A 24,103-nucleotide genomic window follows, 5' to 3' on the forward strand; every position below is an offset into this window, starting at 1 on the left:
AACATCAACGGCAAAACAAGTGCAATTTCTAAGTGATTTTGTGGTGACAACATTAACCAGGAGTGATTTTTTTTTTCTTTTTTTCACTGTCCTTTAACCCATAGAGACCCAAACAGTCACCCTTGACACAAACCATCTACAGATATAAACTATTTAATACCTGTTGATCCACTAATCCTATCAATACATGTAAATAATTGGTGTAAAATGCAGTTTCTCATCTTTTCATGATCATCAGATATGACCCATTTGGACATTCAGAGACTCCGTAGTGAACATGGAAACACTGCCATCTTCTACAAAATTGATCCACCAGTAAAACCCATTCAATTCAACTTTATTTACAGAGCACATTTCATGCACAAGGCAGACTCAATGTGCTTCACATTACGTATATAGCATAAAAACATAAAAGCATAATTTAAAAAAAATGGGTATGAAAATATGCAACAGTCAAATAAACAATAGAAGAAGGGAATGGATTAATGTCCAGGGCATCCCCTGTCCTTAGACCCTCCTTCTCGGCAAGGAAATACTCCAGAAACCCAGTAGGAAAAGAAAAACCTCAAGGAGACACAGTGAAGGAGAGATCCACTCCCATGGACGGACAGACTATAGATGCACCAGGACTGATGGACGTCCATTTGCGGATGTAGTTGGATCAATGACAGTAGATGGAGACCCTTGTTTTTACATTCAGTTAGCAATATATTTACTGAAAAAGTAACTTTTTCTTCATTTTCTTTGTTTTGATATAATTAAGTTTGAATTTACACTGAGTTTTCCTGAACATCTACAGGGTGGGGAAGCAAAATTTACAATATTGTGAGGCAGGGATTGAAAGACAGTGTATGACCAATTAGTTTATTGAAAGTCATGAGAATTTATTTGCCACAAGAAAACTGACATAATAGAAAATGTTTTTATTCTATGTGTCCTCCTTCTTTCTCAATAACTGCCTTCACACGCTTCCTGAAACTTGCGCAAGTGTTCCTCAAATATTGGGGTGACAACTTCTCCCATTCTTCTTTAATAGTATCTTCCAGACTTTCTCGTAATAGTTTTGCTCATAGTCATTCTCTTCTTTCCATTATAAACAGTCTTTATGGACACTCCAACTATTTTTGAAATCTCCTTTGGTGTGACGAGTGCATTCAGCAAATCACACACTCTTTGACCTTTGCTTTCCTGATTACTCAAATGGGCAAAAGTTTCTGAAAAGGTATGGATAATAGTGTTAGGGATGATTATGACATCAATATATGTTTGGTTTCAAAACAATTGATGTAGTGCCTGCTGAGAAAAAACAACTAAATGTTCATTGTAAATTTTGCTTCCCCACCCTGTATATGATCTGTCAATTAAATATAGGAAAATACATGATGGACACCAAAAAATGCTAAATAACAAAGGCTAATATTTAAAAAAAATTGGTAATAAATTAGTTAATAAAGGTAGAAATAGAGAAAAATTCATTTGGGAACTGCCACAAAAGTAGCACTGGGTCTTTATGGGTTAAAATGTATTGGAATATACCACCTTGTGACTATAATTTAATGTGCATTACAGCAGCAATACCCAGATGAACTGGAACATGTAGGACATAAATAAGATTCACAAAGCCAAAATTTAACTCAAGTAAAAAAAGAGTTGAAGGTCTGGGAGTCCTTGGTAGACTTACCTCATGGAGCTAATTGTAACACAATGTGAGAGGGAATTGGATACTATATATAAAGTCCAGAAATTGTGTCAGTTTTTGGATAGGTCATTGGACACAGACATGGCAAAAAAACTATTGAAGCGTTCCACTCAAGCTAGAAGAGTTGCCCCATTTCTTGCCACAGTTAGTGTGTGCTCATGTACGTGTGTTAATGAATTATGTATATTGATAGATTCCCAACAGAAGCTGGAGGATGGGCAATTTTTTTTTTTTTTTCCATGAGAATAAACAAGAGAAATTATACACCACGGAAGTGTGTAGCCAGGCTATAAATAGAAGCTTCTTTTTTTTTTTTTTTTTTTTTTTTTTTTTTTTTTTTGCCTGGGGATGTAGTTGCATTTTTACAGGTCAGACTGTGATCTTCTCTTAAGCCTCTGCATTGAGACGTCTCTGGGGTGCAACTCTTTTTTTTTTTTTTTTTTTTTTTTTTTTGAGGGGGGTCCCTTTTTTTGAATCTCTAAACGCAAGGTTGCACTTTTTTTTTTTTTTGTAGGTGGAGAAGTTGGGTTTAATGAAGAAATACTCACATATGTATGATGTGTGATGTGGGATGTAAGATTGCATTTCATCATATGACATGTGAAGATGTGAGTGGCGTCCACAGATGTAGTGCTATAGTTTGTCTCCCCCCCTAAAAGCCTTCACAGAAAATCAATAGTGGTCTCCATAAGAATTAATCTGGGATCCACACTACTACCGTGGCAGGCGGCCAGCTGAATGATGTGTGCGGTTTAAACGGCCCCCGCATCCTGCCCGCTTATCTGTAGGTGTCCCGATGATCGCTCGGTTTTCTACTCATCTCGTCTGACTGTTTTTTTTTTCCCATTCTCTCTCTCTCTCTCTCTCTCTCTCTCTCTCTCTCTCTCTCTTTCTTTTTCTCTCTTTTCTTTCTTCCTTTCTTTTTTTTTTTTTTTTTTTGCTGTATCCCAGCCCTCCTCCTTCTCCTCCTCCTCCTCCTTCTCCATCTCTTCCTCCTCTTCCTCCCCCTCCTCTTCCTCCTCCTACCCCCCCACCCCCCCTCCCTCTCCCCACTAAGTTCGATGCGATCGGCTCTGGGCCCTGCCGTGAGTTCTCGGTGCGGGCGACAGCGCTGCTGAACATGGCGTCAGACGGGATGATTTTAACGAACCACGACCACCAAATCCGGGTCGGAGTCTTGACAGGTAAATGCAACAAAAAAAAAAAAAAAGAAAAAAAAAAATCCCCCCCCACCTATTTGCCGCTTTCATGTTTTCACGGATTCATTGCGCGCTTGGATCTTCATACATGTCGGCTGGTTTTTGCGTGGCGGCGGCGGCGGCGGCAGCAGCGGCGCTTCTCTCGGTTCTCTCGCTGGCGTTTGCAGCCTCTTGAAGGCGACGCTGATTTAAAGCCTTGGCATGTTCTTCCTCTGTCTCTGATACCGGTATGCATTGATGTACATGCTACATTACATCCATGCTTATGCGGTGGATCGGCTAAAATGTTAGGGCTCTGCATCGGTTTGTGTCCGCTCATGTAGATATTTCTTGTCGAGCCGTTTTTTTTTCCCCCCTTTGCTGAAGAAGAAGAAGAAGAAGAGCTCAGTTTATGTGTATTGAATTATTCATGTCACTATCTGCTTGTCAGAGCTGAAAATTACAGCTGACCGTGTGTGTTGTGTCGCTGCTAAAGATGCCCAGGCTATAGATTGCATTATTGACACCCAGCTGACCACAGCGATTTTTGAAGTGTTGCTCACGACAGTTGCTGAAGGTGGTGATGATGGTGATGATGATGATGAGGATGATGAGGATGATGATGATGAGCGCATCCTTGGCCTGTTAAGAGCAAGTGGATCATCTGGGGAAAAATTTGTGAAAATGCGCGTTAGACCTTCGTATGATGGCTCCGGTCGGTGTTCTCGTTTTTTTGTGAATGACAGGAGTTTATTTGGCATGACAGAGCTGGGTTCGTTGGGACAGAATACATGGGTAAATCCTCCTGACATTCCTCTAAATGAAGGCGATGACGGCGCGTCTCTCACTTACCAATATTGGAAACGTTATGCGCTTGGAAGCAATGTGCTGCTATGAGGCAGCGGATGGTGTTAGATCTGGTCGCCGCCGGCCTTCATTTTTTTTTTTTTTTCCCTCTGTATGTGTGTGTATATGTGTGTGTGTGTGTGTGTGTGTGTGTGTGTGTGTAGGCTATTGCTTTGTCATGTTTCTGACCGTCAAGGCGAATCCACCGGTTGTTGTCATGATCGGAAAGTAAATGAAACTGATTTTTTTTCGGGACAGTAAGAGGAAGGGTGGATACATGATAAAGGCTGTCCAGAGGAATACCCCCCTCCCTCCCTCCCTCCCTCCCTCTTTCCTTCATTCCCTCTCTCTCTCTTTCTTTCTCTGTCCATCCTGTGTGAGGCTGGGTCGATCAATATTTCATGAAAGCCGTGATCTCACACATACGGTATTCCTCTGTATGGAAATCCGGTACGGAGGAGGTGGTAGGCGATGTGTAGCGATGCAGGAATGACTGTAGACCCTCTCCTGAAATCTGCTAGGGAAACCCCTACCAACAACAACACCATCGGCACAGCCACCCGTCTCCTTCCTCATCCTCATCCTCCTCATCCTCGCGTTATAGGAGAGGGAGAGCGCTGTCCGTGGTGCTGAAATCCAAGCGTCACTCACAAATCAGTGCGGTACTGACCCTACCACGGTAAATACTGCATCAGATAGATACACCCAGGGATATAGAGGAGGATAAACCCGCTGCAAGTCATTTTAGTCACTGCTTTCTACACGGATTATAGATCATCTAGCATTGTTGGGAGCTGGATTAGCCATATGATGTAGAAAAATAGTCACACACTGTTGAGGTTTTTGGTTGTTTATACAGAAACAGGCATGGGTTTTGTTTACTTAAGTGGTTTATGTTAAAAAAAAAAAAAAAAAAGTACCTACAGGTCAAAGTGTACTCTTGCATGTTTAGTGCTACATCAATGCCCATGCCAAATCAGATGGGGTTAATTTCTCTATGTGTCATCAGTCACTTGAATCCCCAACTGTATCCCCAGCATAGTGACAGATTGCCGGTTTGATCTCGCTGTGCAGTGTTGACAATTCCTGCATACATATGCCGATGTGGAGACGTGTAGAGACACAACCGACAGGCTTATTTGTCTTTTTGATGTATTTGTGTGTGTATATGGAGTAGGAGGGCTTGCACTGTCAGGGAAACAAAGCATCAAAGCAGTGAGGAAAAACAGGGAGGAAACCATGCACGGTGGCATTAAGTTGCCATGTTTTACCTGACCCTTAGCCTTTAAAGACTAATCGTGGCAGGATTACTCATGACTGCTCTGTTTTCTTCATTGGAGATTTTTTTTGTGCACTGATGCATTTTATCACCAACGAGCCCCTTTCCATGCTGTCACACAGAGGCAAAAGTCAAAAAATTCAGATTGTGTGGCTCTGCTGTTGCACAGAACCGTGTCACTACCTCGGTCTTATATATCCATTGTGTTCGTGCCATTAGACTGCTGTGGTACGGGCCTGTGTGAGCAGAATGCTAATGGAGACTGGAGCAGTGCTCAATCTCTCTTCCTGGGAGGGTCAAAGGTCAGCCGTCCACTCCTGCATTCAGTCACCAAGGAGGAGATGAGACCTTGGCTCACCCTCTTCCATCACTTAGCCGCCATTCCTCTAGACAGGTGACAGAGCCCAGGGGACATCTCTGTTTAGACCCCTGGACACACAGTGCAGGGGAGGTGACGTTGATGTGTCTAAGTGTGTGTGTGTGTGTGTGTGTGTGTGTGTGTGTGTGTGTGTGTGTAATAATGTATGCATTTCGTGGAATGTTTGAAAAAGAGGTTTTTTTATTTGTTAGAAGAGGGAGGTAGGAAACTTGAAACATTATAATTGGGGTGAACATGCTGTCACTTGTCAAAGATGTCACACTGAAAATGTGAGCTTTGTTAGGAGTGGATGAAAGCCACTCGTGCTGTGCTCAGCCTATTGTGATGTGTTTTGTTTTCCTCTGTCTACCTGTGTGTACATGCTTGTTTGTGTGTATTTTGATGCACGAGTGCTCAGTGCCCAGTTTCTAGCTGTCAGTGTTTCCTCTGTTTAGCATGAGTTTTAATTGTCCTGTGTCTCTCTCCCTGGGCCTCCCTCAGGGTCTGGGCACTCAAGTACGCATTCACTCACTTCAGCTAAATATGCGTGCCTGCATTGCTTAATGCATGCAAACTGTGTCTGTGTTTATGCTGAGATACAGTTGCAAATAGAATACTGGATTGTTAAGTTTGTGACAAGTGAAGGACCATGCCAGTAAAGCAGACAAAACATGTTTACAGACGGAACAGTTGAATTTTTTTTTTTTATAGACATTAGGTGGTTGTCCAATTATGTTTGATGTTAATTTAGAATAAAAACACATACATTGATATAACAAGATAGGGAGAGCGGTTAACAGAACAAAATCTGACCAGAATGAACTTTAAAGACAGATTTATGATGTCTGCATGACTGAGGATGGTCGATTTTATTGGCCATGAGTTCCTTTTTTACAGATATTTATAGTAATGTGATAAGTGTCAACAGATAGGAACATTTTCAGAGACGATCTAATGCAGAAAAAGGTGAAGTCATACATATTTTGTTTCAATTCAGTTTTTATAAGGAGCTACTTAAAATAAGTGAGCAACAGATTTACTCGTCCGTGCTCTGATATCAGTTTCTTCGAATAATGAAGGTTATTGTTCTGTAAAATGTCTCCATTACATATCTAGGTCACAAGTTTTGATGGTCTGTGTACAATCCTCAGCAGCATTTCCTGCATCTACATATGTTTCAGCTAAGCTAAGTGTGCGTTAACAAAACAGAACAACCAATAGAGGGGTATTGTACTATTTTACTCTCTAACATTGGCTTTGTCCCCAAAATCCCAGCATCACCTGGGCCTTACACCTTGGAAAACTGACAAGTGAGCTTCTTTGTGTGGACATACTATGAGTGTGTGGATGTGTGTAAAACGTATGTGCCCTTTGCATGTGCAAGATGTGCATATGAGCATGTGACTCTGCTCTCCTCTTTGTCTTTGTGCACTAATACTGTGCTCTGGCTGGCAAACACAGCTTAACAAATCCCCCCAGCCCCAAATATAGCTACTGTATGCATACCTCCCATGATCACACAGTGAGGGAAAAGGAGAGGGAGTGAGAGACTGGCAAAGAGGGGGAGAAAGAGCTTTGCAAACGGCATTCACTGGCTTTTAATCTGTATAAAGCCAGTATCTATGTGTGAGACCATATGTTATTACACAGCAGCGCTCCATGGATGCTCCACGGATGATCTTGCATGTTTAGCTAGCTTCACAACCCATACAAAGCTCTACCAGCTGCCTAAAGTGTGTGGGTTAACTCCAGCCCATCCTCAAAGACAAGTGGACACTCACTCAGCACCAGGTTTCCAATGAGACGCCAGGGCAGGAAAGCTCCACTCTGCGACAGACAGTACACTTTTTCCCTCTCGTCTCTCTGTCTCTCTCTCCTTTTTTTTTCACGTTTTTTTTTTTTTTCTATCTCCCTTGGTTGTAACAACTGAGAGGCTCAGGGACGTGTGGGCGGCTCTCCAAACTTACATGTCTATCAGAAAGACATGAATTGACGGCAGGCAGGCTTCCCAAAACAACCACATTTAGATCGCTCTCTCAATCCCGCTGTTAAGTAGAACTAATTCTGTGACTCCCTACAGAATAGGTTGAAGCTTTCATTTTGGGTTGGTGGTGGTCTGTTTCATAATGTGCTCCACATTGCAATGGTCTGTTAAAGATGTAAGAGTCTACTCCAGTGGTTCCCAACCTTTTTTGGCTCGTGACCCCATTTTAACATCACGAATTTCTGGTAACCCCAGACATTCAAAACAGAGACTTTTTTTTTTTTTTGCTAAAATTAATTTGTATTTGATCATGTAATAGTTTGTTATACTATGTTGCAAATAAACATTAATTTTAGATGACATTTAGTCTATATAATGTATATTATTATTATGGACGGAGACAGAAAAGCCAGGTGTAGATTACTGCACAAAGTGAGAATTTTATTTTCCTTGGTCAGGATATGTACAGTCAGTCCAGCTTGGATTTACAAGGCTGACAATTAATACTGAACAAACAAGAACTCAAACTATGAATTATGAAAGAGCTGCAGCATCTGAAACCGACCACAATGAACATTTGAAAGATAAACAGAACCACAGTGCTTCAGTGTCAGAGTTTGTCATGTCTTTTATGTGTTGGGATTGTCTCAATCAGCACACCATATATATATATATATATATATATATATATATATATATATATGTATTATTAGTAAGTTTTTTGTTTTTTTAATCAATTACTACAAATTTCAGGTGACCCATTTGAATTCCAGGCGACCCCACGTTGGGTCCCGACCCCAAGGTTGTCTAGTCTATACACAGGGCAAGGAAGTGTCATTTTTAAAGCATTATTTCTAATTTAACACCTCATGTGCAATACAGGGACTACTTTAGAGAAACACTCATTAATGGCTATGTATTGAAACAATACAGGATGATGTAGCACCTAACGGAATATGTAAAAATGCATACAATGGTTTGCCCTTTAGTGAAGATCAAGTTTCCTTGTGTGTTTATGTGTGTGCACGTGGGTTAGCGTACATGTATGCGTGCCTGCTTGTGTGTACTTGTCTGGCTGCAGATGGGATAATAACTATTTAATCTGCTTTTCCACATAATTTAATCTCTGGAGTTTGTCCCAAGCTCACCTTAACAGCTCAGGCGCTAAAGAGGCTCACTAGAGAAACAGGAGTCAAGTCAGCGAGAGGCGGCCTTGCATGCCAGAGCACCTTGACCAAAACTGTGAGCCGCTGTCATCTGCCACCAAATGGCGTGGGCGGCTACCAGGTTAAAGAGCAATCTCCTCTCAGTGCATTTCTGTCAATGATTAAATTCATGCAAGACTAGCGTTTTTAGAAAAGGAAATTTGCTATCGTGGAGTGTTTCTGCAAGGTTTATTGCAGTTTAAACATGTTGTGATTTATTATAATCTCCTCTTTGGTGTCCTTGTTTTCCCCCCAACATGCTTTTTTTTTTTTTTAAATACTTTATTTTTATCTCCACATTTTATGATACACAAAATAGACAAAACAAAAACAAAGACAGACCACAACAATTAGAGCATCCAGGTTCAAACTCCAGACAAACAAAATACAGACAGGCTCAGGACCAATTAGTATAGAATTATACAAGTTCAAGGATTTGTTTGATTAACATACGCATTCCATTTTTCCCAGTATTTTTTACATTTATCAGTAGTGGGTCTTAATGCAAAGGTCTGTCTTTCCATGTCATAAATTTCATTCACAACATTTGTCCAGTCCAGAAGTGTTAGGGGGATCTTCGCACAACCATTTTCGAGTTACGGGATTTTTTTTTTAATACTTTATTTTTACGCCCCCCAACATACTTTGATTCCGAATATTACTACATTTCTAAGACGTCCTGTTCCTCACTGCTGCTCAGGTAATGCAATGGAAATTGTGGTGAGCAACACAGATAGCTGAGCAAAAGCCATTTCTATTGATGAAATGTGTTTGCAAACAGAAAAGTAATGTGGTTTATCTTATGGTGACGTAACATTTGACTTAGATTGCATTGGCATGTGGACATCATAGTTGAGTAGAGAGGTCAGTGGATCTTCACACACCTCTTGTATAGTATAGAAAAAAACTGCATTATAATAACAAAGTGAGAAAAGTAAAATGGTAATATGGCTGAAAACAATTCTTAAAATGTGCCAAATAGAGAAGTACTAATAAACTTTATGTAGTTAAGATCGGTATGAAATTTAACAGCAAGTGACTTATATTCATGAGATGCACAGTACATGAAATAGATGTTAAGGGTTTGCATTTTTTTTTTTTTTTTTTTTTTCCAGTATACAGTTGTCTACATGCTCTTTAGTCCAGCAGCACAGGTAATAATGTTTCTGGCTCCTGTATTGATCATTGATCACTGAGAGTTGCATAGGAAAGAGTAAAAATATACATATAACCCTCTGATACAATTACACATAATTATATTGCACATTTCTTATTGCAACTATTACACATGATAATATTGCACATTTCTCTTAATCACTATTTCATATATCCCTGTCTTCATCACACATAATTACACTATACATTTCCTTTAACACTATGGCACATATTCAAATTATCACTATTGCACATAACCCTTTAACACTATTATACATGATTGTATTGCACAAAATCCATGTCTGCCCATTTTAAACAAATTACACAGTCTCCAAGAACAAGCCCCATCAATGGACAAACAAATTACACAGAGTTATGATTACAGTTCTGATTTTCCAATGTTATTATTTTACCATAAAGCACTTTGTGAAATCTTTCTGCAAAAAGTGCCATGTGTTCATTCATAGTTTTGATGCCTTCAGTGAGAATCTACAAAGTAAATAGTCCTGAAAATAAAGAAAAACCAGGTGAGTTCAAACTTTTGACTGGTAGTGTACATGAAATAGATGTTAAGGGTTTGCTTTTTTTTTTTTTTTTTCTTTCCACCAGCATAAAGTTGTCTACATGCTCTTTAGTCCAGCAGCACAGTTAATAATGTTCCTGGCTCCTGTATTGATCATTGATCACTGAGAGTTGCATAGGAAAGGCTAAAAACAAGAATATCTAAAAGACTTGGTGTTTTCCACGGGGACCGACCAAAATACACCATCAAACTACAGAGCACAAAGCACCTAAAGTGGATAACAACTTAATATGATTTTCGTAGTGTTCATGTGGTTTCGCGAGGTGAATCTGATGTGGTCTGGCAAATAAAGGATTAGATAAGATTTTCATCTCAAATAAAACTTCAACACCTTTTAAACTGACACAGTCTGAGTCAAATGTCCAGTGAATTCTCAGCCTATCTGCATATAGAGGAGCGGTGGTTTACCGGTTGGCACTTCCACCTCACACCTTGATGGTGTGATTCTCAGTTGGACCGGAACTTTTCTGTGTTGAGTTTAACTGTTCTTTGTGCCGCTGGGGTTTTCTCTGGTTTCCCAACCGTTAAAAACTGGTGTATACACTACCAGTCAAAAGTTTGGACTCACCTTCTCATTGAAATGGCATTAGATGGACCACAGATGGTCAACAAGTGCTCAGCATCACTGGGAACTCCTTTAAGACTGTTGGAAAACTTTTCAGGTGACGACCTCATGAAGCTCATCGAGAGAATGTCAAGAATGTGCAAAGCAGTAATAAAAGCCAAATGTGGCTATTTTGAAGAATCTAAAATGTAAAACACGCTTTAAGTTATGTCACACTTTTTTTAACAACATAATTACCTCCGCCAAGGAGGTTATGTTTTTGCCAGGGTTTGTTTGTTTGTCTGTCTGTCTGTTTGTTTGTTTGTCTGTCCGTTAGTGTGCAACATAACTCAAAATGTTATGTTATGGCGCAGACCACAAAATTTCATCAAAATCTGTCCATAACCTTTTGAGTTATGTTGCACACTAACGGACAGACAAACAAACAAACCCTGGCAAAAACATATCCTCCTTGGTGTGGGGGGGCCCACGGGGGGGGCCACTGATCAGCCTTGGCGGAGGTCTGCGCTCTCCGAGTGCTTCTAGTTATTATTATAGATTATTATTTTAGGTTACAGAAACATGCAAAATTTGTATTTTCATTTTGGTGACTTCATGTATACTTCAAATTCACTTGACATATTATGCACACAGAGCTAATGACTTCTTCTACCTCGTCATTACCTCCGCCAAGGAGGTTATGTTTTTGCCAGGGTTTGTTTGTCTGTCTGTTTATTTGTCTGTCCGTTAGTGTGCAACATAACTCAAAAAGTTATGGACAGATTTTGATGAAATTTTCAGGGTTTGTTGGAAATGGGATAAGGAAGAAATGATTAACTTTTGGGGGTGATCCGGAAGAAATCCTGGATTCTGGATCACTTTGAAATTTTCATTAACATTGTGGTAAATGGGGCCAAAATTTTCGTTTCCCAATATCTCGCTTAATTATTGACCAAAACTCATGAAATTTAACTCAGGAATTGACAATGGGGTCCTCTATCACATTTCAAAGGCTGATCCGGATCTGATCCAGAAGGCGGATTTTATTTTAAAAAATAAATGTAGGATTTGTATCACCGATTATGTGGGGAATTTTTGCGCTTGGCGGAGGTCTGCGCTCTCCGAGTGCTTTTCTAGTTTATTTATTTGTTTGTTTGTTTGTCAGTCCGTTAGTGTGCAACATAACTCAAAATGTTATGGACAGATTTGGATGAAATTTTCAGGGTTTGTTGGAAATGGGATAAGGAAGAAATGATTAAATTTTGGTGGTGATTGGGGGTGGGGAGGCCCACGGGGGGGGGGGCCACTGATCAGCCTTGGCGGAGGTCTGCGCTCTCCGAGTGCTTCTAGTTCCATATGTGTTGATAGAAAAATTCTGTGATATACTCTGAGACAAAAGACGGAGTCACTGGGTTCTGGAATCAGAAGATTTTACTTGCAAGGAGTCAAGTACATACAGTGAGATGCAGCAGTTGACTGACTATCCACAGGAAGTGTAAGATCTTATGAAAGAACATGAATATTACAATCATTGGACCAAGTGTACAAATATTATGACGTTGATCAGGTTCACCATTGGCTTAGGTATTCAAAACACAGTGATGCATGGGTTCAGTGACTGCGTCTGTACACTTCCTCCACCTGCCCCATGGCCTGATCTTCTCAAGCGCAGCAGCCCGCTCTGGTCCCAAACTGGATGGACAACAAGTACGCTTTGGTCCCAAACTTGAACAAAACAAGCAGATAGCAAAGAACTGGTAGACAAATGCTGAGTGGATATGTCCGGGCATTCTTGCAAAATGTCATCATAACCCATCCATGACTCGTGCTCTGGACACCTGATATTTACAGGATATAGTCTAATAGCCTAATTTTTCTAACAGTGTTCATTCATTGTTTTGATGCCTTCACTACAATGTAAATAGTCATGAAAATAAAGAAAAAACAGGTGAGTCCAAACTTTTGACTTGTAGTGTATACTATAGATTATTTTCCTATTGTTGTTGGTGAGCCTGATCACGGCACTGATGAAGATCTGGAGTTGGACTCTGAGTGTCCTCAATGGCAGCTCACTGCTCCTAATGTGGCCCATGTTCTAATGCTAATGCTAGAAATTGTGTGTATTAGGATGTGGAAAATGCAGACAGAATTTCCACACAGAGCAAGTTAACCTTCTTCTAATCTTTATTTGTTACTCCTGTTTTTGCTTCTAATTGATTGATTGATTGATTTTTAAAATGGGACAGTTCTTATTAATGAACATTTACGCATAAATACAAAAATTATAGCCACATAGTTAATTTCCATCTCGAGTCCTGTTGGCAGGTAAAAGAAAAAAACAACTTTCATATAATACCATAACTGAATTAAGACATACAAAAAAAAACAAAAACAAAAAAAAAACAACAACACATAGTGCACTCAAACAGACAAAAGTGGGGGGACCAAGGAAAGCCACCATGCATTAATTGATTAAGGTTTGCACATGATTATATTGCAAATATCCCATTTTTGGTATTACACATACTCTTACACTATTACACATAATTATATTGCACATTTCTTATTGCAGCTATTACACATGATAATATTGCACATTTCTCTTAATCACCATTTCATATATCCCTGTCTTCATCACACATAATTACACTATACATGTCCCTTTAACGCTATTGCACATATCCTATTATCACTATTGCACATAACCCTTTAACACTATTACACATGATTGTATTGCACAAAACCCACATCTGCCCATTTAAAACAAATTACACCGAGTCCCCAAGAACAAGCCCCATCAATGGACAAACAAATTACATTACAAATTAGTTATGATCACAGTTCTGATTTTCCAATATAATTATTTTACAGTAAAGCACTTTGTGAAATCTTTCTGCAAAAAGTGCTATATAAATAAACTTCATTATTATTTATTATTTATTATCATTATCAGCCCATATCCCATTAGCATCATATTATTACATTACATCATATTATTACATTTGTTTCACTGGTGATATAAAGATACGTGGTTTGGATGGGAATCAGAGAGCCAGCCCCCCCCCCCCCCGTCTCTACCCACTAGCATGATTTTATTCCACTTTTTCCCCGCTTTGACCCAACTCCCTGTGTCTGTCCATGGTTGAATCATCTCTAAGCTGCGACTGGGGTGTTCCCTTGCAATGATATGTGGGCATCTGTTTAACAATATGCTAGTTCGAGAGGGATACGACTGGAACAGAGAAGCTAAACTGGAGAAAACACACTAAAACAGGCATGTGTTCCTGCTTATTTCGCATCCAAGCGTTTCAGGATAAACTTTAGCCACGTACGGGGGTCAAATTTTCAGTTTTCATGGAAGTTACCTGAATCAACCTTGACATTTTAAAGTTTTATCTAATAGTTGTAAAATCAGAAACGTTAACAATATTTAATACCAAGGCCCAAGGAGACTTAATGGAGTAGTAAAGAATTTTTTTTTTTTTTTCCCTCAACTTTATTAATTTTTTTTTTTTTTATAATTCAAGTTTTTATTAGAGTTTTCACCTGGTACACGACAATCATACAATGTTGCTTAATGTTAACAAAGAGGGCATCTACACAGGGTGGGGAAGCAAAATTTACAATATTTTGAGGCAGGGATTGAAAGACAGTGTATGACCAATTAGTTTATTGAAAGTCATGAGAATTTATTTGCCACAAGAAAATTGACATAATAGAAAATGTTTTTATTCTATGTGTCCTCCTTCTTTCTCAATAACTGCCTTCACACGCTTCCTGAAACTTGCGCAAGTGTTCCTCAAATATTCGGGTGACAACTTCTCCCATTCTTCTTTAATAGTATCTTCCAGACTTTGTCGTAATAGTTTTGCTCATAGTCATTCTCTTCTTTCCATTATAAACAGTCTTTATGGACACTCCAACTATTTTTGAAATCTCCTTTGGTGTGACGAGTGCATTCAGCAAATCACACACTCTTTGACGTTTGCTTTCCTGATTACTCATATGGGCAAAAGTTTCTGAAAAGGTATGGATAATAGTGTTAGGTATGATTATGACATCAATATATGTTTGGTTTCAAAACAATTGACGTAGTGCCTGCTGAGAAAAAACAACTAAATGTTCATTGTAAATTTTGCTTCCCCACCCTGTACATACATGAAAAGTATCAAAAATACTACAAATCGTGGAAGTTCCCAAAAAGAAAAAACAAAATAAAATAGATGAATAAACAGATAAATAAATAAATACACAACTTTATTAATCAAAATCTGGCCATGTATTTTAAAGAATTCCATAGAGAAACACTTTTTTTTTTTCCAGACTGATTGTCAAAGGAGTCGTAAAGAGAAGTTAAGTGTTAAGTGAATATCCGAGAACGATTTTGTGCATATTTATTCTCCTTGTTCTCACAGGGTCAAAAAATAATTTCTTATTTTTCTGGGTGTGGCGCAACTGTAGCAGTGTTTAAAACACAGACCTACCCTCCTCTCTCTGCATTATACACACACACACACACACACACACACACACACACACACAGCTGTCACTCTGGACAGCAGTAAGGCAGGCAGACCACATGACTTGAATAGACAATATGGGATCAGGGACACAAACACAGAATGAGAATTAAGTCTTCACTGCAAAGGAATTATTTTCAGTGTCGAGTAGTGGGGAGTGGAGTGTGTGTTAGAGGGTGGATGCTTACTCTCCTTCCCCTTTTGCACACACCCCTCTCTCTCTCTCTTTCCCTCTCTCTCTCTCGCTCTCTGTATGCTTTCATAGCCCATGGAAATAATCCTCCCTTACTGTAAATAGTCTTTAATTGGGATGCAAATTAGAACAAGAGGCAGACGGTATTTGGCGGACAAGGAGCTGAATCTCCTCCGCTCTCGTAGGCTCTTGTCAGCCCTCCAGAGAAGAGCTCCATCGGGGCTACCTGGTAAGCTATTCCCAGACTGGACGCGTAGGTGTAGGAGAATTGGTCGATTCCCACTCCCTCTTGGCTTAAAGCACAGTTAAAGCCTGTCATTCATATATGCCATGATAATCACAGGAGGCTTGCCTAGCCGTGACGATCAGGCTCGATATTTTAAGAGAAAGTTACAGTGCTTTTTTAGCGTCAGCACTTATCTTGTTTTGACAGAAAAATATGCATCACACATGTAGCGCTGGAAGCAATTGTTGTGTGTTTCTCTATTGGTGATAAATAGGAAAGATTATTCTGAAATGAATAGTAACACCTTCCAGCAAGTGTTTAATGGGTTGTGAGGTGGCTGTTTCCAAATGCTTAGATTAATATAATGTTGTAATCAAATAAAATGGTCTTGCATTGTTAAGTTATTAATAGGTCAGCTGCTTTGAAAAAAATATCTGACTGTAGACTGTCGACAGAACTGTCAGCGCTGCGCCTTAAGCAAGAGTGTACTCCCGTAAGAGACCTGCTGTATTTCTTTGCAAACCAAGTTAAACCAAAGATTGTATACCATGCTTTACTGTATGTTGCATATGGCAAATTTAACATTAAAGATTCAAGGTGTAATCTGTAATTTTTAAGCTAATTGTTGCTAGTGTTGCTGCTGTAGAGGAGCATAAGAGATGACTGAATGAATCGCCAAGCAAGTGTAGAGAATCTTCACAGGAAATTGTCTCAGATTAGTTTACTGCCTCCACCAAGGAACGGCGGAGGTCATGTTTTCATCGAGGTTTGTCTGTCCGTCTGTTTGACTGTTAGCAAGATAACGCAAAAAGTTAGGGATGGATTTTGATGAAATTTTCAGGAAATGTTGATACTGGCACAAGAAACAAATGATGACATTTTGGTGGTGATTTGGGGGGGGGGGGGGGGGGGGCGGCGATCTGCCTTGGCGGAGGTCTGCACTTTCCGAGTGTTTTTCTAGTTTATTAATGGGATGGTTTTAAGGAAACACATAAACGATAATGTGGTAAACTAGAAAATATATACAGACTATTTACTGATTTATCTCCAATAATGGACAGGGTTTTAAGACGAAAGTAACTAAAACTGCAACTAGGGCTGTGCAATTAATCGAAATTCAATTACGATTTCGATTATTACATGCAATGATTACAAAAATTATGTAATCGAGAAAAAACGATTATTAATTTTGAGTCGTTTTAATTCACGCGCACGAAGGCTACCATGAGCTGCTCTGCCCCGCCCCCCTCTAAGCTACTGCTGCCTGCTAGCCGGCAGGTCCACCCCAAGAGGAAAGTTGGACCTAGCGGTCTGGAAAAACGGCAGGAGAATCCCAGCAGAAGTGCTTGGTAAACAAAAAAGGCAAGTCAAATTCAATTGTATGGAATCACTTTGGGTTTGATGAAGAAGACGAAGCGCAAAAACACATCACGTGCAAAAAGTGTTTCGTAGTTGTGTCCGCACCGACCGCTAACACAACAAACCTTTTTAACCATCTAAAGTTTAACCACTGCCACCTTTATCATAATCTTATGAAAAACTAAAACGCATTAAAACAACTTCGTCCGCAATGCAATCTTCAGTTTCCGAATCTCTTTACGCTGCAACTCCCGTATTAACCTAACCCTAACCCGTATAACCCTAACGTGCGTATTCTAGATGGCTGATGTATACAGAAGGCCTGAACTGAAACCTCACGGCACGCCACTGAATTTACTGTTTCATACTACACTGAACATGCTTGAATTTATAATTTGCACTTTACGTGAGGGTTTTTTTTTTTTTTGTTTTAATTGCTACAGTTCTATGGCAAGTTTATAGCAGTTTAATTGCAGTGCACTATTTGTTTACAAAAGGAAACATACTTGAATTTACAGTACACTTATTTGCATTCAAAGATTTTTTTGTTTCGTACAAAAGTGAACATACTTTGTTTTAGTGGTTAAAAGCTTTATTTATGTTTAAAGAGTATATCTTACATTGTTTTGCAAGAAAAAAATAAACAACTTTAAGGTTAACAAATAATCGTTTTTAATAATCGTGATTTCAGTTATTACTAAAATAATCGTGATTATTTTTTTTTTCTATAATCGAGCAGCCCTAACTGCAACTAATAGTCTATTTATGACTGGATCATCCACAATAAATACATTTTCAGCTATTTTGATCATCAGTCAGCTTCTCAGACTCTTTTTACACAATAAGTTACATATAGTCTTTTTATACATAGCACTTGTAGAAGAAGCTTCATGAAAGTAGAACATGTACAGTTGCTGAAAAAATTATCAGATCACCCTTGTTGTGTCTTTTTTTTTTTAACTATATTTTTGTTGTTTGATTTCTGTACATTACAAAACAAACATAAGGGACAGTTGGGACACATTGACCATAATAAATCTTTGTGACTAACACTTGTTTTTAGTAATGTGACGTTGAAATAAAAATTGTCCATTTCTTCCATTTATCATGACACTGGTCTTCTTGAGTCCTCAGTCTATGGATCAGAATCTCCATCTGAAATATTCTATTCACTATTTGTATCCAGTCGTTAGTTGTAGGTGGTTCTAATCTGCACCATTTTTTGGTAATAGCCTTTTTACTGGCTGCTAATAGTATTATAAACAAATATCTATCATTTTTTTCTTACATAATTACCAATAATTCATCTGAAATACATCACCAAACATGTTTTAGGAATTGCATAACCCAGTGTCTTATAGATTCAGTTTATTGTGTCTCTTATCAGGCATCCAAGCCTAGAAATGGAGTTGGCTAACATCAGCACTAAGCACATGCATGAGATTAACGTAAGTGTACATGGAAGTCTTCTATATTGAACCTTTCAGTGGATTTCTGTCTTGCTTGTAGTATTAATCGTTGGCTGCCGAGTTTATCATTGACTAGTATAATTTATACAATGTCAGTTAGTGTTCAGAAATGCCTTTTTGATTTTTGTTAAATAGAAAAATCTCCTTTTGAAGGCAACAGGTTTAAAAAGGAAAAGGGTCATCTATCTATTTATAGTATAGCGGCATTGTCAAAAGCTTGAATTTATCGCGTGTTTATGTTTTTATACCCCGACTTGTTAGCGCTGAAGTAATCTTTTTGGCATTCTGTTGACCCATTCTGAAATGTTGATGACTGGTGTTGTTTCTGTTGGTTACTTGACATGAATGAAACATGAAGCGGTTTAAAATCACAGTATTCTCTCTTCCCCTTTTTTTACACTGGAATGTGAAAATACTCTCAGGCCGAATCAAAAGACTAAATATAAATGCAGATGTCATGACATTGTTTCATGCTGTTATGGAAAGTGAAGTCACATTTTGGGGGCATTGAATTGTGAAGTAGAGTAACATTTAGGTTGCATTTGACAGAATCTCATCTATGATTGCTATGCATTTAAGATAAGATAAGATACGATAAGATAAGATTAGTCCCACAAGAAGAAATTTTAAGTTTACAGAAGCAAAGTACAAAAGCACACAAGAGCAAAAGAAGAGCAAAATCAAAAATAAAGAAAAATCCAAAAAGCTATATTCAATTTACAGCTGTCCACATGCTGATCATGCCACATTTAACCATCCTATCTGACTGAAAACACCTGTTATTAGCCAAAATTGGAATAGATTACAAGTAGATGCATAAGTTTCATGTCCTCTTAGACACCTTGATTTAGAATATGCTGAAAATTAATTTGCCCCACAACATTATCAAACACTGTAGCTTTAATAGAAAATGAATGGGTACTTTGTGTACACTGTATATGAGATCATACCGTTGGCTAGAATTGCATAATACTTCCATCTGCAGATCAGGATCGTGTAAATCAGAGGTTTCCAACCTTTTTAGGCTCATGGCCCCATTTTAACATCGCAAATTTCTGGCGACCCCAGACTTTTTTGTTTGCTAAAATGAATTTGTTTTTGATCATGTAATAGTTTGCAATACTATGTTGCAAATAAACATTAATTTTAGAGGACATTTAGTCTATATAATGTATATTATTATGGACGGAGGTAGAAAAGCCAGGTGTAGATTACTGCACAAAGTGAGAATTTTATTTTCCTTGGTCAGGATATGTACAGTCAGTCCAGCTTGGATTTACAATTCTGCAAATTAATACTGAACGAACAATAACTCAAACTATGAATTATGAAAGAGCTGCAGCGTCTTAAATTGACCACAATGAACATTTGAAAGGTAAACAGTACCACAGTGCTTCAGTTTCAGCTTCAGTTTGTCATGTCTTTTATATATTGTGATTGTTTCTGTCAACTCACCATCAGTTTTTTATTCGTAAGTTTTGCTTTTTGTTTTTTTGTTTTTTTTAATCAATTACTAGAAATTGGAGGCGACCCCATTTGAATTCCAGGCGACCCCAAGGTTGAAAAACACTGGTGTAAATTCAGTGTAAATCACTTTATTCTACTGAAAAGCATGGACAGAGAATTATAATTTGGCATTTAAAGGACAATTGAGTGATGAATAGGGGTGTGTATTGTCAAGAATCTGGCGATACAATACTAGGATCACGAAACAATATATCACGATATATCATGATACTGTTAACAAGGCAATATTTTGTTTGTTTCTTTTTAAAAAATGATTATTTCCTTGAATTATTTCTGGTGAATTACACCAGAAATATGCAAATACTAAACACATTTTTAATTGATCACAACAGGATCTAATGCTATATCAAAAAATGTTCCTGTGTTAAAACTTAAATTATATTTTACAGACATTCCAGTTTAAGATCCTGTTCAAATGTTCATATTCTATTAGTTCATAACTAACATCATAACATTATTTGTGTTCAATCCCAACAAAGGAACTAACATTATTTAATAAAAGAGTGTTAAATAATAATATATAAAATAAAACAAAAAACAAAAACAAAAAAATTAACTTCCGCCATGTCTGCATTTGAATAAATACCTAAAAATATCAATACAGTACTTTTTAATATCGATGCAGTATCGTGAAATGAAATATCGCAATATATTGCAGAACTGATATTTTTTTACACCCGTAGTGATGACGGGCATTTTGTTGTGCACATCTATTTATCGTGTGATTCAGCTCTTCAAATACACCTCACCTGCTGCAGAAGAGTTGTCAAAGAAACTAGCTAGGCAACCTTTTACTATTAAGACTAAAGGCATTCCCTGGTTGTTTTTACACTGTTCTGGAGAGACAGCAATTTACCCCCCAACCCCCCACCCCTTCTTCTTCGCTTGGGTCAGTCTTTTCCGATAACCTGTGAGAGGAGGGAAGCCGCTGAGTGATGGCGATAGAGATCAAGATAAAAGATACAGCAGTGGGTTTTAACTGATGAGTCACTCTTGTGGTCCGCTGCCGCTGGATCCCGTGTCCTGGCTTGAGGTGTTAATTAGGGCTGGAGGTACAGAAGGGAATGAAAGCAGTAAGGAAAAAAGAACCTGGGGTTAAAAAAAAAGAAAAAAAAAAAAAAAAAAAGGGAACACAAGTCAGTGGGTTATCAGTGTCCTCATGTGCTGCCATTTCACCTCACGTCTTTCTCAGGCCTCTTTTAAAAGGTGTTTGAAATCTATACTCCTCATGTTTCACGCAGGGGTGGAGGTCAGCTCACCTGTATCTAACATCTATCGCGGGTTGACGGGATCATGATGTGACAGGAAGTTTCTCATTGAGAGCAGGGGCCACATTAGCAGAACTGCCAATCTCAGCATTACAGCGTTAACCCTTTAAGCATTTTAATCACATTAAACCAATACAAGCAGGGACGTACTCCTCAGGCACAGGTGTCAAACATGCGGCCCGGGGGCCAAATCCGGCCCGCCAAAGGGTCCAATCCGGCCTGCGGGATGAATTTGTGAAATGCAAAAATTATACTGAAGATATTAACAATCAATGGTGTTAAAATCATTTTAATTCAGGTTTCACATACAGACACATAAAGTCCAATTAGATTTCAAGTGGGTCAGACCAGTAAAATATTATACTGGCCAACAACAAATTTATTGTTTAAGTTTTTTGAGGTGATTTAGGATCATTTTGGTGTGCTGAATCCAAAAATCACATTAATTTTGCTCAATCAGGTCAACTTTCTGAACTATGCTACATATTGGCTTTTTAACATTTTTGCTTATATTTATGGGCATTTTCACATCATATGATACAAAATTCTTTCATATTTCTTGCAATAAAAGAGTTCTGAAGATTTTACTTTTGCCACTTTATGATTAATGGTTTTTTTAATATTACAGGTGAATGAAATGGCTTCGACTAGGAGATCTTGCAAAAATAAGCCTGACGTATTCTGCTACATCTGCGGTGAATACACCATTGTACCTAACAGGAATCAAGTCAAAAAAACCTGACCTGATTGAGAAAAACAGATGTCATTTTTGGATTTAGCGGTGCAAAACGGTCCTAATTCAGTTGAAAAAAACCTAGACAACTTGCAAAAAACATTTTTTTGTAACCCAGTGTTATCATAATAACCTATAAATAATGACAACACCAAATTTTTTCTTTGTTTTTTTGGTGTAAAAAAAAAAAAAAATTACATGAAAATGTTTACATTACCAAGCTATACTTTTACAAAAAATATGAATAACCTGAGTAAATATGAATAAACGGAAACGTCTTTAGAAAAGTAAATGCAATTTTACCAATGTTCTGCCTGTTACTAAATGTTTTGTGTGATTGTAACACACATGTGTAAATGACAAACTGATGAACCGAGACATGATTTTGTTAAAATTGCACTTGTTTTTCTTAAGACAATTCAAGTTGTTCATGTTATTCAGATTTTTAAGGAAACTTTGTAGATGTAAACCTGATCATAATATAATTCTACTTTTTTCACTGTTATTATTTTACTGCTCCGGCCCACTTGAGATAAAATTGGGGCGAATGTGGCCCCTGAACTAAAATGAGTTTGATACCCCTGTCCTAAGGTGTGAGTTACATAATATGGGTGGAATCTGTAATATTCTGCAACATTGTTTGGTATTACTGTGATGATATGGAACAGATTATGGAACAGTTCTATTCAAATCGCATCTCAGTCGAGGTTATAATAGTTGTGGATTTTTCATTATAGTTTAGTTTTATTTAGTTTTGACTTTTTTTTCTCTAATTCAGTTAGTTTTAATTAGTTTTTAGAGCAGGTTTGCTAGTTTTATTAGTTTTCGTTATTTTCTAAATGCTTAGTTTTAGTTTGGTTTGTTTCTTTATATCTTTTATCTTCACTGTCAAATTTAAATAAATCCCAGACAGGACTCTGCTGCTTTCTCCCACCTCTAGTCTCCATATTTCCAGGTAGAGTGGGGACCAGAAGACGACTAAACGACAGGTGACAAGAAGTGACGGACCGTTAAATATCATGTGGTGCCACCAGCTAAAATTGCTTGAGGGAAATAAATCGATTTTATATCAATCCGACATTGACAAAGACGAAAACGAAGGGAATTTTATCCAAAACTTTTAAACGTTTTAGTTAGTTTTGTAAACACGCTTTTCAGTTTCAGTTAGTTGTTTTTTTTCTTTTAATTATAGTTTTTATTTATTTCAGTTAAGGAAAATGTTTTTACAATTCTAGTTTTCGTCATTTCGTTAATTTTCGTTAACAATAATAACCTTGATCGCAGTCTACCTTACTTAGTCAGTTTAAGTGTAGGCTTAGGACATGTCTGATTCAACAAATTTAAATATTCCTCATACACACACTCTCCCACCCTTACACATACTCTTTTTCTTTAATTCTTTGTTTATATTTTTGTTTTTCTTTGTATATCATTGTTTTATTCCTATTGTCTTTAAGCTAATGCTGTAATGAGATGAGATTAATTTTATAAGTCCCACAGGGTTTTCTGATCTCATCTGCACAATTTTTATTTCTTTGTTTGTCCTAATGTTTGATTTGCTGTTGTGCAAAATAAATAAACAGAAAATAAAAAATAAAATGATATGGGTTAGTAGATAAATAGATATGCTAACCTCCCAGATGACACTGGTTAATCTGAGGTGATCTGATGGGTCATTTATTGATAATAAATTGGCATATTGACTGTGAATACATGGCGTGTAGTTAAAATGATTTTTCTACACAGTTCAGACAGTGTTTTGCAATGTGTTTATCAGATACGATGATGAGAATGCAATTCATCAGTGAATACTCACTCAAAGATGCAAGAATTCATGGTCTAACCTTAGAAATTGAGTCACCTCAGAGGTTTTTACTCAGTTTTTCATGTCAGTTTTTTTTTTTTTTTTTTGTATTGACAATTCAAAATTTTAATTTTCAGTGTACATGAACTCCAGACAAAACGTAACTGAAAATA

At 37.9% G+C, this 24,103-nt stretch overlaps 1 protein-coding gene across 10 annotated transcripts in view; it reads left to right on the forward strand.

Annotated features, from left to right (window-relative positions):
• Window positions 1-2,757: 2,757 nt before the first annotated feature.
• Window positions 2,758-24,103, forward strand: part of gphnb (gephyrin b) — a 185,951-nt gene continuing 164,605 nt past the window's right edge. For 8 of the 10 annotated variants that reach the window (XM_030128395.1, XM_030128398.1, XM_030128397.1 and 5 more), the window contains exon 1: window positions 2,820-2,883. In XM_030128395.1, coding sequence (XP_029984255.1) covers window positions 2,820-2,883 — 64 coding nt within the window. Of the gene's footprint in view, window positions 2,884-24,103 lie in introns of all 10 variants that reach the window. The other 2 variants (XM_030128394.1, XM_030128405.1) reach the window with 2 other exon arrangements.

The sequence above is a fragment of the Sphaeramia orbicularis genome, chromosome 24 (genome assembly GCF_902148855.1).
Source record: "Sphaeramia orbicularis chromosome 24, fSphaOr1.1, whole genome shotgun sequence".
Classification (NCBI taxonomy): domain Eukaryota; kingdom Metazoa; phylum Chordata; class Actinopteri; order Kurtiformes; family Apogonidae; genus Sphaeramia; species Sphaeramia orbicularis.